A 15363-nucleotide genomic window follows, 5' to 3' on the forward strand; every position below is an offset into this window, starting at 1 on the left:
TGAAGATATTGCGGATTTTGAGCAAAACGTAATACATTTCGTAACATTGTTATCGTGTCACCTGAGGACTGTACCAGTGGATATTTGTAGGAGAAAAGCAAAAAGCATTATCATACCACGTCTCCTCGTAAGGATTTTACTCGGAAAATATACGAATGTCAAAAGTAAAAAAAAGCCTACAAAGTAAAAAATAGTACACGACTTATTTCTGAGGCAAAAGGAGCTACCGTCGATGTAGGGTTAGCGAGAACTTGATACAATCGTGAAGAATTAGCAAAAGCTGACATTAATATTCTATAGGGAAACTAAGGCTATGGTAGTAGCCCTGGAATTCGCGGCTATAGACACAGAGCAGGTACTATCGGAGCATTGTGGTCTGCATAGGGTGAAGTGTTGTGACCTGCTTCAATGGTGCGCAACCTATATTGCCATCAGATCAGCTGATGCCGACACTGTATTGATATAGGTATTTGAGAAGGCTTACAGCCTGTTACATAGAAGGGTTAGTGATGATGTCGTAGATTTGTCCGGTACACGAGTGGTTATAGTAGGCTACCTACCTCATGCTCCTGCCGTCCAGTATCGTCGTCTAATCGCATACTGGCCACGACACGACATCCGTCCTTACTTCATGCTGCTATAGCTCTGCTTCCAGCCCTAGCACCACTCGATGTTTGTGATCAATATGCCAGCCTGATCGAGACGTGTTTCCCGCCTTTCCAACCATGGCATTTGCCTCGTAAACCGATCGATTTCAATGCAAGCCGGAAGTGTGGAAAAGTGGGCGTGGTTTGAGGGGGGGGGTAGGGGTAAGCCCTAGATATCCGTATCCATCAGGCAGGCTGCAACGATGAATGGAGCGAATGACAGTTTTAGATCCAGGTAAAACTGGCCGGCATTAGGGTATCGATCAACCCGCATGATATGTCTTAACTCTCTTGTCCGAGTGCCTAACTAACTGGTTCTGTCCGCGAGGGGCCGTAATGAGAAACTGGAGGGATTCAGTAACAAACTCGAGTCGCCTCTACCACTGATCATCCACTGATCACCCTGGACAGGGTCAGGCAAAGTTCGGTTGAGTAATCTGAAAAGAAATTGGATTTGTCCTCGTTACATGACGGCAGAATTTGTCCAGCCATCCGGACATACCGCAGACAGAAATGATGCCCCATCCAACCACAAGACTGTCCAATTACGCGGATGCGCCCACTAACGACTTGACGACACTTGCATGGCCAGCCAAGATAACGATAACAAGAGAGAAATATGCTCCAGTTCAGATAACTCTGCATTACTACGGATACTTTTATGGACGTGCCATTTTACGATCCAAACCCGATGTAAATGCTGCTAATCGGGCATTTCGGATCAAGTTTGACCAATGTAAACTGACTATTCAGTTATTTTCGTCTTGGTAATGGGTCAGAGTGCGTTCAGACGCTTCATTCGTCCAGCACAATGTTGAAAATGACCTCTGATAATCGCTGACCATTCCGCGAAAGTTGTTAAAGGCGAGCATTACAGCACATTGTCCCAGGTTTAGTCCGATTAGAAGGCAGCAGTCAACTATGCAATAAAGGCCGCATTCAAAATCCACAAACTCCTGACACAGACTAGGATTTAACTGAGCATCTAGTCAAACAAGAGATTGTAGATTTCCATACATCAGAAATATCCTGGCCTCCTCTTGACTCCATAAGGATTGATTTCAGATTCTCCCATACATCCCAGTGCTTGTCTGTCTTTGACCGAAATGGGCCACGGACATTATCTGATTGCCGTAACCTGATAGTACTTCGTCTTTGATAACATCGACCTGACCTTAGTCTGAAGGGTTGTAAGAATGCTCAAGGTTTGGCGACAAATCGACCATAGTTCCATTGATATAATGAGGGTTTCAGAATTGTGTGTTGGTGTACAAATCTGCTTCTATCAGATTCAGTCTATACGACAGGACAACCACCAGGCTGCTTATCCTCGAGGCCGTCCCTCAGCGGTTACGCCTTAGTCTCTCTAAACGTGAAGGTACACATACATGTCCCCGCGGCACCTGTTAAAACCAGACGTAAATATAAGACAGCCTTCAAGAAGTGTTCTTGTCATCTGGTTTTTGGTAGAAATTGGGGGTTAAAAACCATGTTTCCGAACGTAGTTGAAATGAGTAACAAAGGATGTTCAAATTCATTGTCCCAAATGGAACTAATATTCCAAAAAATATTGACAGAAAGTGTGTTCTAGGTATTGCAAAATATGAACAACACAGTAAAATCGATAACAAGAATGACAGCCTTGCTATTGGTATCCATGTCACTGATGGAATACGAAGCATTACAATCGTTTGATACCAACTGCCATTGACAATGTTTGATATGCAGCACTGAACATCTTAGTTAGAAGGCTGGATATATAGTTATAAAAGTTATAAACCGAAAAAGTTATAAGGACCGTTCTCTAGATGAAATGTAGCGTTTTCATTTCCAGGCAGGTTTTCAACACATCATAAGTTACGCGACAAATTTACGAGCACTACAGACATCTGTTGTGAAACACTGACAACAATACCAATAACCATAGAAGTGAATTCGTGCTAATACATATATGTGTGACATTTAACTCAACTTCTCGACGTTTATTAAAACATAAAATGGAGAACACAACGGGATGTTATGATTAATGAACGACATACCAATTAGGGATCAAGCTATATTTGACAATAATGCAGCCTGATCTGGGTAAATTTTAAGAAGGAAATTGTAGTTTTGCAGACAACAAGTCCTGAATTACGGCGAAATGAGAACGGATCACCCTACGTAGTGGGTATAAAGTCATATCGATCTGCAGTATCAGGGGCGCTGCACAGCTGACGCAACTGTAACTACCCCGTCCGGGGAACGATAAGATGGCAATAAAAATGCAAGAAATGATTCAAAGGGATGGTCAATAATCTAGCAGAATAACGACATGGCTATCCCCTTGATGATTTATTAAGTCACTGGTCCCCCAGGAACTACGACGCCGATCCGGATACACCGATGACACGTTGAGAGTATATTAAAATTACGTCAATGTTCATCGTCTCCCGTAATGACATTTTCACTACTCAGTGGCAGCTCACCGACCGCAAATGCGGCGAATTGATCACGTGTCACAGCCGCAGATTCGTATGACGCCACAACTACTCTGGTCTGCTTTTCGTAGTGGCACAGAAAATTATCTGCTTTTTTCTGTTATGAGCCCCCGTGTGTAAACATTGTATTATATTGCTTTTATTTTTTTATTTGTCAGTGTCTGACCTAAATTCACCTTAACTGTGAATTCTCTATTTACGTGCATTTGGACGCTGCAAGATACTATATATATATATTTTATTTATTTATTTATTTTATTGGTGTTTTACGCCGTACTCAAGAATATTTCACTTATACGACGGCAGCCAGCATTATGGTGGGAGGAAACCGGGCAGAGCCCGGGGGAAACCCACGACCATCCGCAGGTTGCCGACAGACCTTCCCACTTACGGCCGGAGAGGAAGCCAGCATTGAGCTGGACTTGAACTCACAGCGACCGCATTGGTGAGAGGCTTCTGGGTCATTACGCTGCGCTAGCGCGCTAACCGACTAAGCCACGGAGACCCTACTATATATATATATATATATATATATATATATATATATATATATATATATATATATATATATATATATATATATATATATATATATATATATAATAGTATTTGTATTGTTTTGTATATTATTGTCAATTGTGTTTTTTGTCTATTTTCTAAAAATATATGTAGACCTATTGAACTTATTCAAGTGTCTTCGTGTTTCTTTGTTTGATCTTGTGTAAGGCCTAACGTTGATCTGAGAGTTAAACAAGCCAGTTGTGTTTCACTTTTAATCTCCAATAGTGTTACTGCATGATTTTTTCAGCTTTTCATTGAAGCTAATTTGTATTAGTCACTCGCAAGAAGTAATCTTATTTAGAAGGTAATAATTGCTTGCCTTGGGAAGGGTAACGGTACATTGGACTCACACAAATGACTTTTTGAAGGACTTCAAAGACTGCGTGCGGTTCTTTTCCAATCCCAGGCAAAATTGGGTCGGCGCCGTGCGCTATATTGCATCCGTAGGACAATGACGCATATGGGATTGTAGATATTTATATAAAGCTGTGACTAAAATGACAAATGCATTTTATATCACGAGTACAAAAAGGTGACAGATCAAAGTGGAAAATGCTTACACGAACAGAAATTGAATTATGACGTATCTCTGTGAATAGTTATAAATAAAAATGGCTCTGTGCATATATCAAGATTCAATAACTTGCCTTAATGTATATATTCGTCTGAACAGGCCTCAAAACTCACAACGCATCAACAGGCCATCTGCTGACAAAAGCGCACATTTCGTTAAGTCAGAGTTCAAAACTCACACCCCGTAAACAGGCCATGAGCAATCCAGAAAGTACGCCTGCATGTCCATTGGAACAAAGCTCAAAACTCACAAACCATAGGAAAGCCATGTGAAGTCCAGAATATACACACCTGTTAGAACAGAACTGAAAACTCACAAACCACAGGGAAGCCATGTGAAGTCCAGAATGTACACGTCTGTTGGAACACAGCTGAAACCTCACAAACCATAGGGAAGCCATGTGAAGTCCAGAATGTGTACGTCTGTTAGAACAGAGCTGAAAACTCACAAACCATAGAGAAGCCATGTGAAGTCCAGAATGTACACGTCTGTTAGAACAGAGCTGACAACTCACAACCTTTAAACAAGACACGTAAAGTCCAGGAAGTACATGTTAGTTAGAGTTCAAAATGCACAACTCCTTAAGCAGGCTATGAGTGGCCACTACGAGTGGGAAAGACTGGATAAACACAGAATATGTGTGGTCTTGGCAGATCATTTGGTCATCCGTCTTTTGTTTAGTTTGTCTGTTTCATGACTGCCTCTAATTCCTCTTATCCTGTTGCTCTGGCAATAATAAGCACCGTTTTGAATAAGACAATAAGACAAATGAACAAATAGCCAGCGAAGTGCAACTGATTGACACATCTTTTTATTAACTTATAATGTAACACGGTAAACGATTTTCATACTCTAGATCAAATTATACTGGCGGGAAATAATCCTTACTTTTTTCCGGGATCATTGTAAACTGTTGACTTCGCGTTACATAATTGTATAATATTCTGTGTCATATACCTTCTTAGAGGGTTGTATTGATCGTTGCTTTGGAAACTGATTTTGTGGTTATATACCCTGAACCTCCATTAACGTTAAGGACTGGTATGAATATCTGATGCTAAGCAGTTTTTTTCCGTTACGTTATTCTGAACTTCGCTCATGCAGTATTGAAAATGCTCTTACGTTGTTGGCCATGGAATCTGTTCTTCATTAAAGGAAAAAGCTCCCTGATTACATAAGAAAACCCTGGCTTAATCATACTACTCGCACGATCTTTGTGACCGTGACCGTATGGTGTTTACAAAAGCTAGGGGCAAGAGTCCAAAGCTACAAGCACCTCACTTTGAACAGGTCACGATCGCAGAGGTTTGCAGGAAGAGTCGTGATTCCACACAGCGAACAGAGGCCATATCCCCACGCCATTAATACAGACACGGATTTGAACAAAGCCAGTCATTAGCCTATTGAAATCGCTTTCTAAATTAAGTTTCGAGGCCCATGTTTGGACTCTTTACTCCTTCGTCATAGGGATGGTACAGTTACAAGAAATCTTCCTTAATGACCCTCACACTGCTGAATTTCACACGTTCATGGAAGAATGCTATAATTGTTTATAACCATCACTTTACAAATTTAGAAAAACTGTGTGCTGAGCAGGAGAATGGTCTCTGTCTCATTTTGCTCCATCGATCCCACATAACTTCTGTAAAATAGCCTCTCCTGACTTGTTTCATCCAGTATTTTTCTCTTTGGGAATGACTGTTACCACACTCATGACCCAGGTTACAGATATGTCCGCAAATCATTACTCGCATCCAGTATCAACCTGATCCAACCAGTATCTGCAACGATCAGTATAAGTGCCAGTCAGTATTTGCTCTAGTCGAAACCTTTTTTAGTCGATATCTCCATCAGTCAATATCCATGTTAGTCAATGTCTGTATGGCAAAGTCAGCATCTGTCCCAGACGATAACTGACAGTCGATATCAGACTGTGTCACCGTATACAAACAGTTGTCGATATCAATCTCAGTCGATCTGAAATCTAACTGATATCTGTTTTATTCGGTATTTGACAAAGTCGATATCTTTCTTTGGTCTTGAACGATAGGAGTCTGACCATTAATGTATCGACCATCGCCATCATCGTTTGTATTACTTCTAGGAGCTCCCGTGGCTGAGTGCGTCCTCTCGGGTCGTACGTGGGAAGGTCTGTCTGCAGCCTGCGGATGACATAGGTTTCCCCCGGGTTCTGCATGGTTTGCTCCCCCTCACAATGCTGGCCGTCATCGTATAAATGAAATATTTTTAAAATTTTGGCATAAGACACCAATCAAATAAATAAATAAATACTTCTACGACTGAGTAAACGTGTATGGTGTGGTAATCATCGTTCTCGAAATGTAGATTACAGCTTTCATACATTACTCATTACACAACGCACCTAGAATGAAAGTCAAATTTTCGGCAAAGAACATAAAGCCTACCTAACTGATAACAGATCGTTTAATTACCATGTAGACATTAAACGGTGGCCCATATACGACATTTTCCTTGTTTGTTAACTTTTGTAACTTTTTCTTAGGTTTTCACCAAGGTGGAAACTCACGTGATACCAAATGCCTAGTTCAATAAATCGTGTTCGTCAGGTACGTCTTGTGCGTCTTGCCTCATCCACGCCTTTCTCTGTCATACTGAAGTTCTTACACCTTGTAGTTCATCATCATTCTTCCCATGGAAATGGGAACGAGGCTTCTTGCGTCACGTGAGTTTCCACCTGGGTGAAAACGTTTTCACCCAGGTGAAAACCTAAGAAAAAGTTTACGAAAGTTAAGACAAAAAGAAAATGTCGTATATGGGCCACCGTACATTAACGCTGCTCAGCCAAATTTATTTCCACATGAAAATGTCGTACATAGTGTCGTCTATATATAAACCGTTATACCGGTTTATAAAAAGTTATTTTCTGTCACGCTATATCTATAGCTTCGCTAGCCTTTGTCCTTATGATTTATGCTTTCCTTTGCTCGCGTATTATATTCTTATTTCTACAAAACGAATGCGTCAATTATTTTACATGGCCTTTGATAATTAATATTTCACACATGTGTTGTCTTTACATCACTCTGATTAGGATTGCTATTTTAACAATTTGTTAGAATCTTAATTCCCTACTGGTGTGTTTTTTTCGTAAATACGAACCATTCAGTTTTATATATGTCGTCAAAACTGGCGAAATTCTGATCCTGGATATTATTCAGGAATCATTAGAAACACTGAATCCAATTAACTGACTCTCAAGATATGTACCTGGCACGCTTCAAATGTCATTTTATCAGGATTTTCCCCACATAACGCATTGTTTTAATTAAGTGTCCACGGCAATAGCAGAACCGACAATTGGTTTAGAAAGCAGCATTTTCCGTTACTCGATTATCACATTCTTTGGAAAATATTCAGAACATTTTTCATGGAACTCAAAATGGCATTAACTGTGCTGCAATATTACTTCGTTTTACATTATATTGTGGGAGAAGTCTTACTCTATATTTTATTTTTTTCATGATCGTAACAGCCAAGCTCTGATACGTGTTATAAAAGTAACTGGTTAGTTCAACGAGAAAGCGAAATAGTTTTAGCTGACTGTTATTTGACTCACTTTAGAAATCCTAAGAGCAATGAAGTATCTTATTTTGAGTCACAGAGTACGTCGTATTCTTATTCCTCGCACAGATATACAAAAACACACATTCGAATCTGAACATTTTGATTTTCAATATATAACCACCTTTGTCGAATTTTCCATCTTTAAAAGGTACAATACACACGCAATCAACTTACAGTAGATGAATGTTTGTGGCTTACCATCACTAGGGCAATTCATCAACATGGATAATAAAGAACTGCTAACAAACAAGTAAGATATACCCCAAAAACATTCAAACAACTTGAAACTGACTACCACGAACTTACGATCACAGTGTACACTGATCTGGATCACATTTTCGGAGGTCCAACAAATGAAGCAATTCCCAAGAGAAATGAAAGATGATATTTCCAAATTAATACCGACACGAACTTTAACAAAGCTAACCTTTAGCTTCTTGAAATAGGCAGTTTATTTTGAAAGAAAGGGCAGCACATAATTTAACCTTAATTATTTTCGGATAAGGGTGGAGGAACAGTCGAGACATACTCATGCTGTACCTGAAACCAGTACTTTCCTATTATGATGAGGTCTTCCAGCAGCCTGCACTTTACTTGTTTAGTGTTTTCATCTATATTCAACAAAGTACATTTTTAAGATGAGGAAATTAGACCAGGTCCAGGCATATTTTGTATAAACGCCCCATACACGGGCTTCATGGTCATATATCCAAGTTGTATAGATGATCGAGATAGCTTGAATGCTGAAGACCATGTTAAGCCCTAAACAAGAACACAAAACTTTCCCGCCTGAAATAATTCGGCCTAAACTCTGTTCATTTGTTTATTCCAACCTTTGAGATGACGTGTACGGTAAGACATACCCTACTTTAAGGATTCAGTTGTTGCCTACTCTCAAGATTCCTGGAATTGGACTCAATTTATCTCAGTCACATAATGTACATTATCTCTGAAAGGCGTTTTTGTACATTATCATCCAGGGACCGGTTTCATGAAGCTTACTTAGCGTTAAGTTGCCCTTAGCTAAGTGCACTTTATCTCTCTACAACATACGTTGCTATGATAGTTAAGAGCTTACTTAGCTAAGTGAGCTTCATGAAACCGGCCCTAGGACATTAAACCTTCCATATATGTTTTACTAAACTTAGGGAACTTCTGTCTTTACAACAAATGTTGACTGATGAATTGAAACGGAACGTGTAGCTGTTTTTGGAGTGTAATGGTTTGTAAACATTTCATTTCAATGATTTCAACGGGTGCTTAACGTCGTGCTCAAGAATGTTTCACTTATCGGTCTGGTTTTGGTTGGAGGAAGCCTGAAGGATAAACATGCGGATGATACCGGTCATTTCATGAACGGGAAGGTTATTCCCAAAGACTGATATATATTAAAGCAAAAATCTTTACTCGAAACCTTACGACACCGGAAAAAATAGTGACCGAGGCATGAAAACGTGCTACTCCAACTTAGCATTTTTTTGACGTAGGTGCAGATGTATCTGTTTATTTATCTTATTTGTGATTTACGCCGAAAGGCAGGTCTCTGTGGCCTGGTGGTTAGCGCGCAAGAGCAAAAATATGACCCAGGCTCCTTTCTATGGAAGCCGATAGGGGACATCTTCCTACCTCAACCTTTCTAATACAGGGCGAGGCCGCGAGATAACGTGGTAACGTGGCAGGGAGGTAGCAAGTTAGTGAGGCAGAGAAGCGAGATAGCGAGGTATCGAGGTAGCGTGGCGATGTAGTGTGGCAGCTTCGCTTGTCTCGCTTCGCTGTCTCGCTACCTCGCATCGCTACCTTGACCTTTGTAAAGGGTAGTGAGACTGCGAGACAGCAAGGTAGCGAATCGAAATTATTTTGATCTCGCTACCCCGCAGTCTTTATCGGCTTCCATAACTTTCACCAATGCGATGGCTGTGAGTGCAAGTCCAACTCGTGCTGCCTTCCTCTCCGGTCTGATGTGGGAAGGTGGGGTTCTCTCAACCACAATGCTGTAAGGCCGCCATAGTACAAGTGAAATATTCTTGAATACGGCGTCAAACATCAGTCAAATAAATCAACAAATTTATGTTGTATCCGTTAGATATAGGGACGCTGAATCTTATAAGACGAAATGGAAGACCAGAAAGCATCAAAACTTATCATACATCTGCAATCCATGGCCTTAAACCAGCCACCGGAGTTGAATCGAACCCTGACCGTTTTGATCAAGATCTAGTTGAATTCAGAACACATACTGCACTTCATCCATGGTTCATCGTAGATGAATGTATCTAGGCTATGGCATATCGCCTCCAGCATCAAGATCGGACAGATTTGAGAGCCAGACGTGGGCAGAAACTTTCTTTATATGATGGTAAACTTCATCGGATTAAAGGCAGAAATAAATCCGACGTCCCTCAAGTATCATTAATTCTACCCAAAGCAGTGCCTTCCCAGATCTTCGGTTCATCGAATTTTATGCTCAACAGAAGTTTTATTCCACTTCAGATTATTGTCCACTAAGACATTTCTTCGTGAGAGCAAACGGCCGGCACAGCCTATCAGTCCGTCTGGAGATGAACAATCAGTTTCCTGGATTTCCTGACTTTATGTCTCACAACGTTTATAGCAGAAATATCTTTTTAATCAACTGTGCGTTGGAGTGGACTCATGGTATGGGACGTTCCGAGTACGATGTCAGAAAGAGGATCAAGAAACCAATAATATGGATAACACAAGTATACATGATTATGGCACATGATATGTATGGACATTTTGTTGTTGACAAAATTGTTGTCATCTCAACATAAGTAACATGAGTTGAGGGACATAAAATCTTTGACACAGAATCCTAACAATATTGCTTGTCCTGACAACTCCTGTAGCATGAAGGACGGTTTTCAATGCCACATTGACCGTATTTCAGCCATATTTTGGCGACAACAGAAACTGACGTAGAAAAAAAAACATTAAAAGGTCTTAAAATGTGTATTCTGGGCGATTTGATGTCAAAAAGTATATGAGTGCTTCTTCAGGCTATCCTCTTTTCATATAATATAATACTTCAAAGAGAGTTGAAAGATGCACTGCCATTCCGGTAAGCTCACTACTGTTATGCCTCTCTCTCTCTCTCTCTCTCTCTCTCTCTCTCTCTCTCTCTCTCTCTCTCTCTCTCTCTCTCTCTCTCTCTCTCTCTCTCTCTCTCTCTCTCTCTCTCTCTCAATACACCACTTGAACATGGTCAGGGGCAGCCCCCTTCCAGGCTCCCACGCTGAACATCACTATTATAGACATTACGTTATCTGAATGGTCAACGAGCGAGCATTCTTACCACGATCTGTGAACAATGGCGGACCTGACACGACCATTACCGTGAACACGAGTACGAACAATGCAGACTATTAAAGAGTTGATCACTGCCGGCAAATCGAGTTGGCAAATGGATGGCACGCGCGTTTAATCCGCCCATCGACAACGATGAAATTCCATGCTCTTTCAAACCCCGGACGTGATTTTGCCGCAGATCGATGGCATTAAACTGAGGTTAGTCGAAGAAGTCAGGATGAAAGCTGGGTGAACTAGGCTTCCGTGAGACGAGAAGACTTACAGGAGAGAGACGCACTTTCACATCGACAGTTGTGTAAGCACACATAAGGGTACACACGCATGAAAATATTAAACTTATATGAAAGAGAAAGGCTTGAATGAAAGGAACGAAAAACAAAAAATAAAAAAAAACCGCACAGAACAAAGAAAGACCTATTCGGAACGGGAATACTTATAAAAAGGAGGAAAACTTAAATATGGAGAATTACGTGTGAGGAAAAACTTACACACGAATTACATACTCTTCAGACTGTAAAGATATACACAAGAAAGAAGCTACATGTGAAAGGAATGATTTACATGAAGGGAAAAGACTGGCACATGAGGGAAAGACTTTCATTAGCGGCAACGACTAACACAAGACACCAAATGTTTTACATGGGGGGAAAAAGACTGGCAGAAGAAGGAATGTTTTCCATGATGGAAAATGACTGGCACAAGCAGGAAAGACTTTCTTTAGGGGGACACGACTGACACAAGAAGAAATGTTTTGCATGACAGGAAAGACCTGCATAAGAGTGAAGGACTTTCATTAGGGGAAACGACTAACACAAGAAGAAATGTTTTGCATGATGGGAAAAGACTGGCACCAGAAGTAAAGACTTTGATTAGGGGAATAGACTGTCACAAGAAGGAATGGTTTGCATGAGGAGAAAAGACTACCTCAAGAAGGAAAGACTTTCATTTGGAGAAAAGACAGGTACAAGAAGGAAAGAATTTCATGAAGCGAACAGTCTGGCACAAGAAGGAATGACTTTCATGAGATGAAAAGACTGACACAAGAAGGAAAGGCTGTGGTGTTTCAAAGAAGGTAAAAACTAAACATGGCACAAAACAGGGGCCATCATCGCGTTATTGTTCGTGAATTAGAAAGACCTTACAATCATTAAAGTAGCAAATCGGGTTTGGACAGCATGCAATCTTGGGCAATCACATTTTGCATTACGTAACTTGGTTGGTAGGCTGAATTTGGTTGTTCTTCCCCCCAAAAAAGAATATTTGTTTGTTTTTCACAATTATTTTCTTATATTCATTGTGAAAAATCATAATTAAAGTAACGTTTTGTAACCGTTCTTGATTTCCGAAAACCGCTAGGGAGAAATGCAAGCATTGAATAAAAATGCTCATGTCCTATTTAAGACACCTCCCCGGGCCTGTTACTTACGCCGTAGCGCTGATGGGAAACTCCGAATGTCGTGTGTCGTGCCACCATATGGGGTTAATATCAAATCACTTAGCATTACTTAACGTGCAGCTAACCTCGAAAATAACCAGGAGCTGATCAGCCTCACGGTGAAATTTCCAATTACATCTTGTCATCTGCTCACGCGAAGAGTGCTCTAAACATCAGTATATTGCTTGGGGGTAAACACCATTTCTGTCTCTCTGCGGCGATCACTGAAGTAGTCTCTAGGCATTTTTGCAGTATAAAGATGTTAAATGCCTGAATTTGTAATTGATTATCACAAATGTGCAGAAGTTTCGGGGAAATTCTTCTCAATCAGAAATATGTAAATAATATGTCCATGGATAGTTGTCTTTTATTTTCCCTTCGCGCTCATATGTGAGAGCTTCCTATTCACCGCCTATAATGAGTACATGATTAGTTGTCTTTGATTTTCTCTTCACCGCCTAAAGTTATGCAACGTTTACCACTCGGAAACATGAGATGCGGGTTCCAAATAGGGCCCTGTATTAGGTATTTGTAGATTTCCCTGTTAGCACAGGCTAAGCCATACCTCGATCTGGCAGTGGAAACTCATTGCACTGGTACCAGCTGTCTTATAAGTCTGCATCCATTTTATAGGTGTTATCCGACTTATAATCTATGTACATTCCTGCAAACCACTAGCAAAATAGCACGGGGTTTTAAGCGATGGCATTTCAAGATACGGGTACCTGCATTCCTAAGTGGTTTGTGTAGTGTGTGTGATTATGGTTCCACCATTTCCCACCAAGTATTCGAACTCGGCAGAATTTGGGTAGACTTCCACAAATGTTTGACTGTAGGATCCAAGTGTTTGCTGGCAGAAGCTTTTCAGTTCCTACACTTGGATTTATTTCATTTGTTTGCCACAAGTTAAAAACATATTTTTAGTTATCGCCCTTTAGAAGGAGGGAACGTTCGTTTAGTTGTAGAAGCTTCCTGTTCGTGTGGGCCTGACCTACAAAACGTGGGATGGCGTGATCTAAATTAGGAATTATGGAAGAGATGAAGCAAAGGAAAACAATAGACGGTCATCTAAAATGTTAAGGTTGCCACTTAAACGAAGACAACATCTTGTGGATCATGTTTAGGGTGATTATAAAATGGTGTTTGCATGGACACTCGGGCCATGCGGGAAAGTCGAGCAACGAACGCCTGGATCCTTTGAGGTGACACTGGGAGTAGACTGTATTATCACTTGAGTTGTCAAACAGTACTGTTGTGCATCTATCTATCTAATTTCTTGATTTTTTTTAGCAAAAGACACGAGGTTCTAAGCATAATGATGTGTTTTCCCTTTATTTGCATTGTCCGGAAATCCATCCGAAAATTTAAGAGCATGATCTTTTGCAACAATAAAATATTACCGATTGCATTTTTTTAATGGTGTGTGCAGTTCGATTGAATGATTAAGTCTTGTCAGATTTTCTCGGGTCCTAGGTAAAAACCAAACAGCGAACATCGATCAACAATAATGATGATGAATTTAGAAGTTGCAAACCGAACATAAAACTAAACATGCAGATATGATGGTCGATTTTCGCGTGCAAATGATTAAACTGTAAACAATTTTATAGGATCAACCAAAGATTTCATTACAACTACATAACACACACAGGTTTTCAAATAACGGTGGGTGTACTTTAAGACTCGTAAGCTGACCACTTGATTGGCGCCACTTAAAATCGTTACACTCTAAAATGAAGAGTTTTGATTACCCTCGATCATCACGATTCCGTTATAAGACCCTTTCAGAGAGCTGGTTTATAGGCGGCTCGCGTAATTCGTACTTCATTCAGTTAGAATAAACGACACTTAGTGAAGCAGTTCAAACCAAATAAAATGGTTTGAAAGATATTTTTATGGAGCCTTGTCCTTTTTCTGCAAAGAAATACTAGCTATTTATTTATTCATTTGATTGGTGTCTTAGGCCGTACTCAAGAATATTTCGCTTATTCAATGCCGACGAAACCGGACAGAGCTCAGGGAAACCCACGGCTATCGGCAGGTTTCTGGCAGACCTTTCCACGTTCATGAGCTGGACTAGAACTCACGGCAATCGAATTGGTGGGAGGCTTCTGGGCCATTGCGCCGCGCTGATGTGCCTAACGTGTAACTAGTACATCGCAACAAAAGTAATTCATGAAATTTTTTACACAGTATTTTGGATGTGACATTCCTGCAAACCACTTGCAAAAGGGCACGGGGTTTTAAGCGATGGCATTTCAAAATATGGGTACATGTATGAGAATAAATATGCTACTTTACCCAACACGTGGCTTGGTGATACAGTCACCTAGTTATTTCTTAAATGTATTCAACTTTGCCCTTTCAGTTGAGGCATCCAAGATTAACTTGTCTGGATTTAAAAACTGAACGAAACCAATCACATCCACTTCGCCTAAAAAGCATGAGATACGGTGTGAGATGAAATTGACAGGTACTGGGATCGACCGTCTGACCCTTACGACTCGTGTCTGTCTTGGTTATGACCATACCTAGGGCACGTTAAGAGGCCGTTATAACGACAAATGTGTCAAGCTTACCACACTCCTTTTCACAGCTGGCTGTCTGGAACCTAAACGACGATGGTTCTCGTTTAGCCGGGACGAAAATGTTACCATTATCGGAGCGAATGCATAAAACATGGAGTTTGGCGTTCGTTCTCTACCTGGATCGCCACGCCAGGCACTCGACGGC

General features: G+C 40.6%; 1 protein-coding gene across 1 annotated transcript in view; it reads right to left on the reverse strand.

Annotated features, from left to right (window-relative positions):
- The window catches only part of LOC135467026 (transmembrane protein 151B-like), a 48128-nt gene extending 37039 nt beyond the window's left edge, over window positions 1-11089 (reverse strand). Inside the window, exon 1 of the mRNA XM_064744781.1 lies at window positions 10958-11089. Coding sequence (XP_064600851.1) covers window positions 10958-11089 — 132 coding nt within the window. The remainder of the gene's footprint in view (window positions 1-10957) is intronic.
- Between the last annotated feature and the right edge of the window lie 4274 nt (window positions 11090-15363).

Source organism: Liolophura sinensis, chromosome 6 (assembly GCF_032854445.1).
Source record: "Liolophura sinensis isolate JHLJ2023 chromosome 6, CUHK_Ljap_v2, whole genome shotgun sequence".
Classification (NCBI taxonomy): Eukaryota; Metazoa; Mollusca; class Polyplacophora; order Chitonida; family Chitonidae; genus Liolophura; species Liolophura sinensis.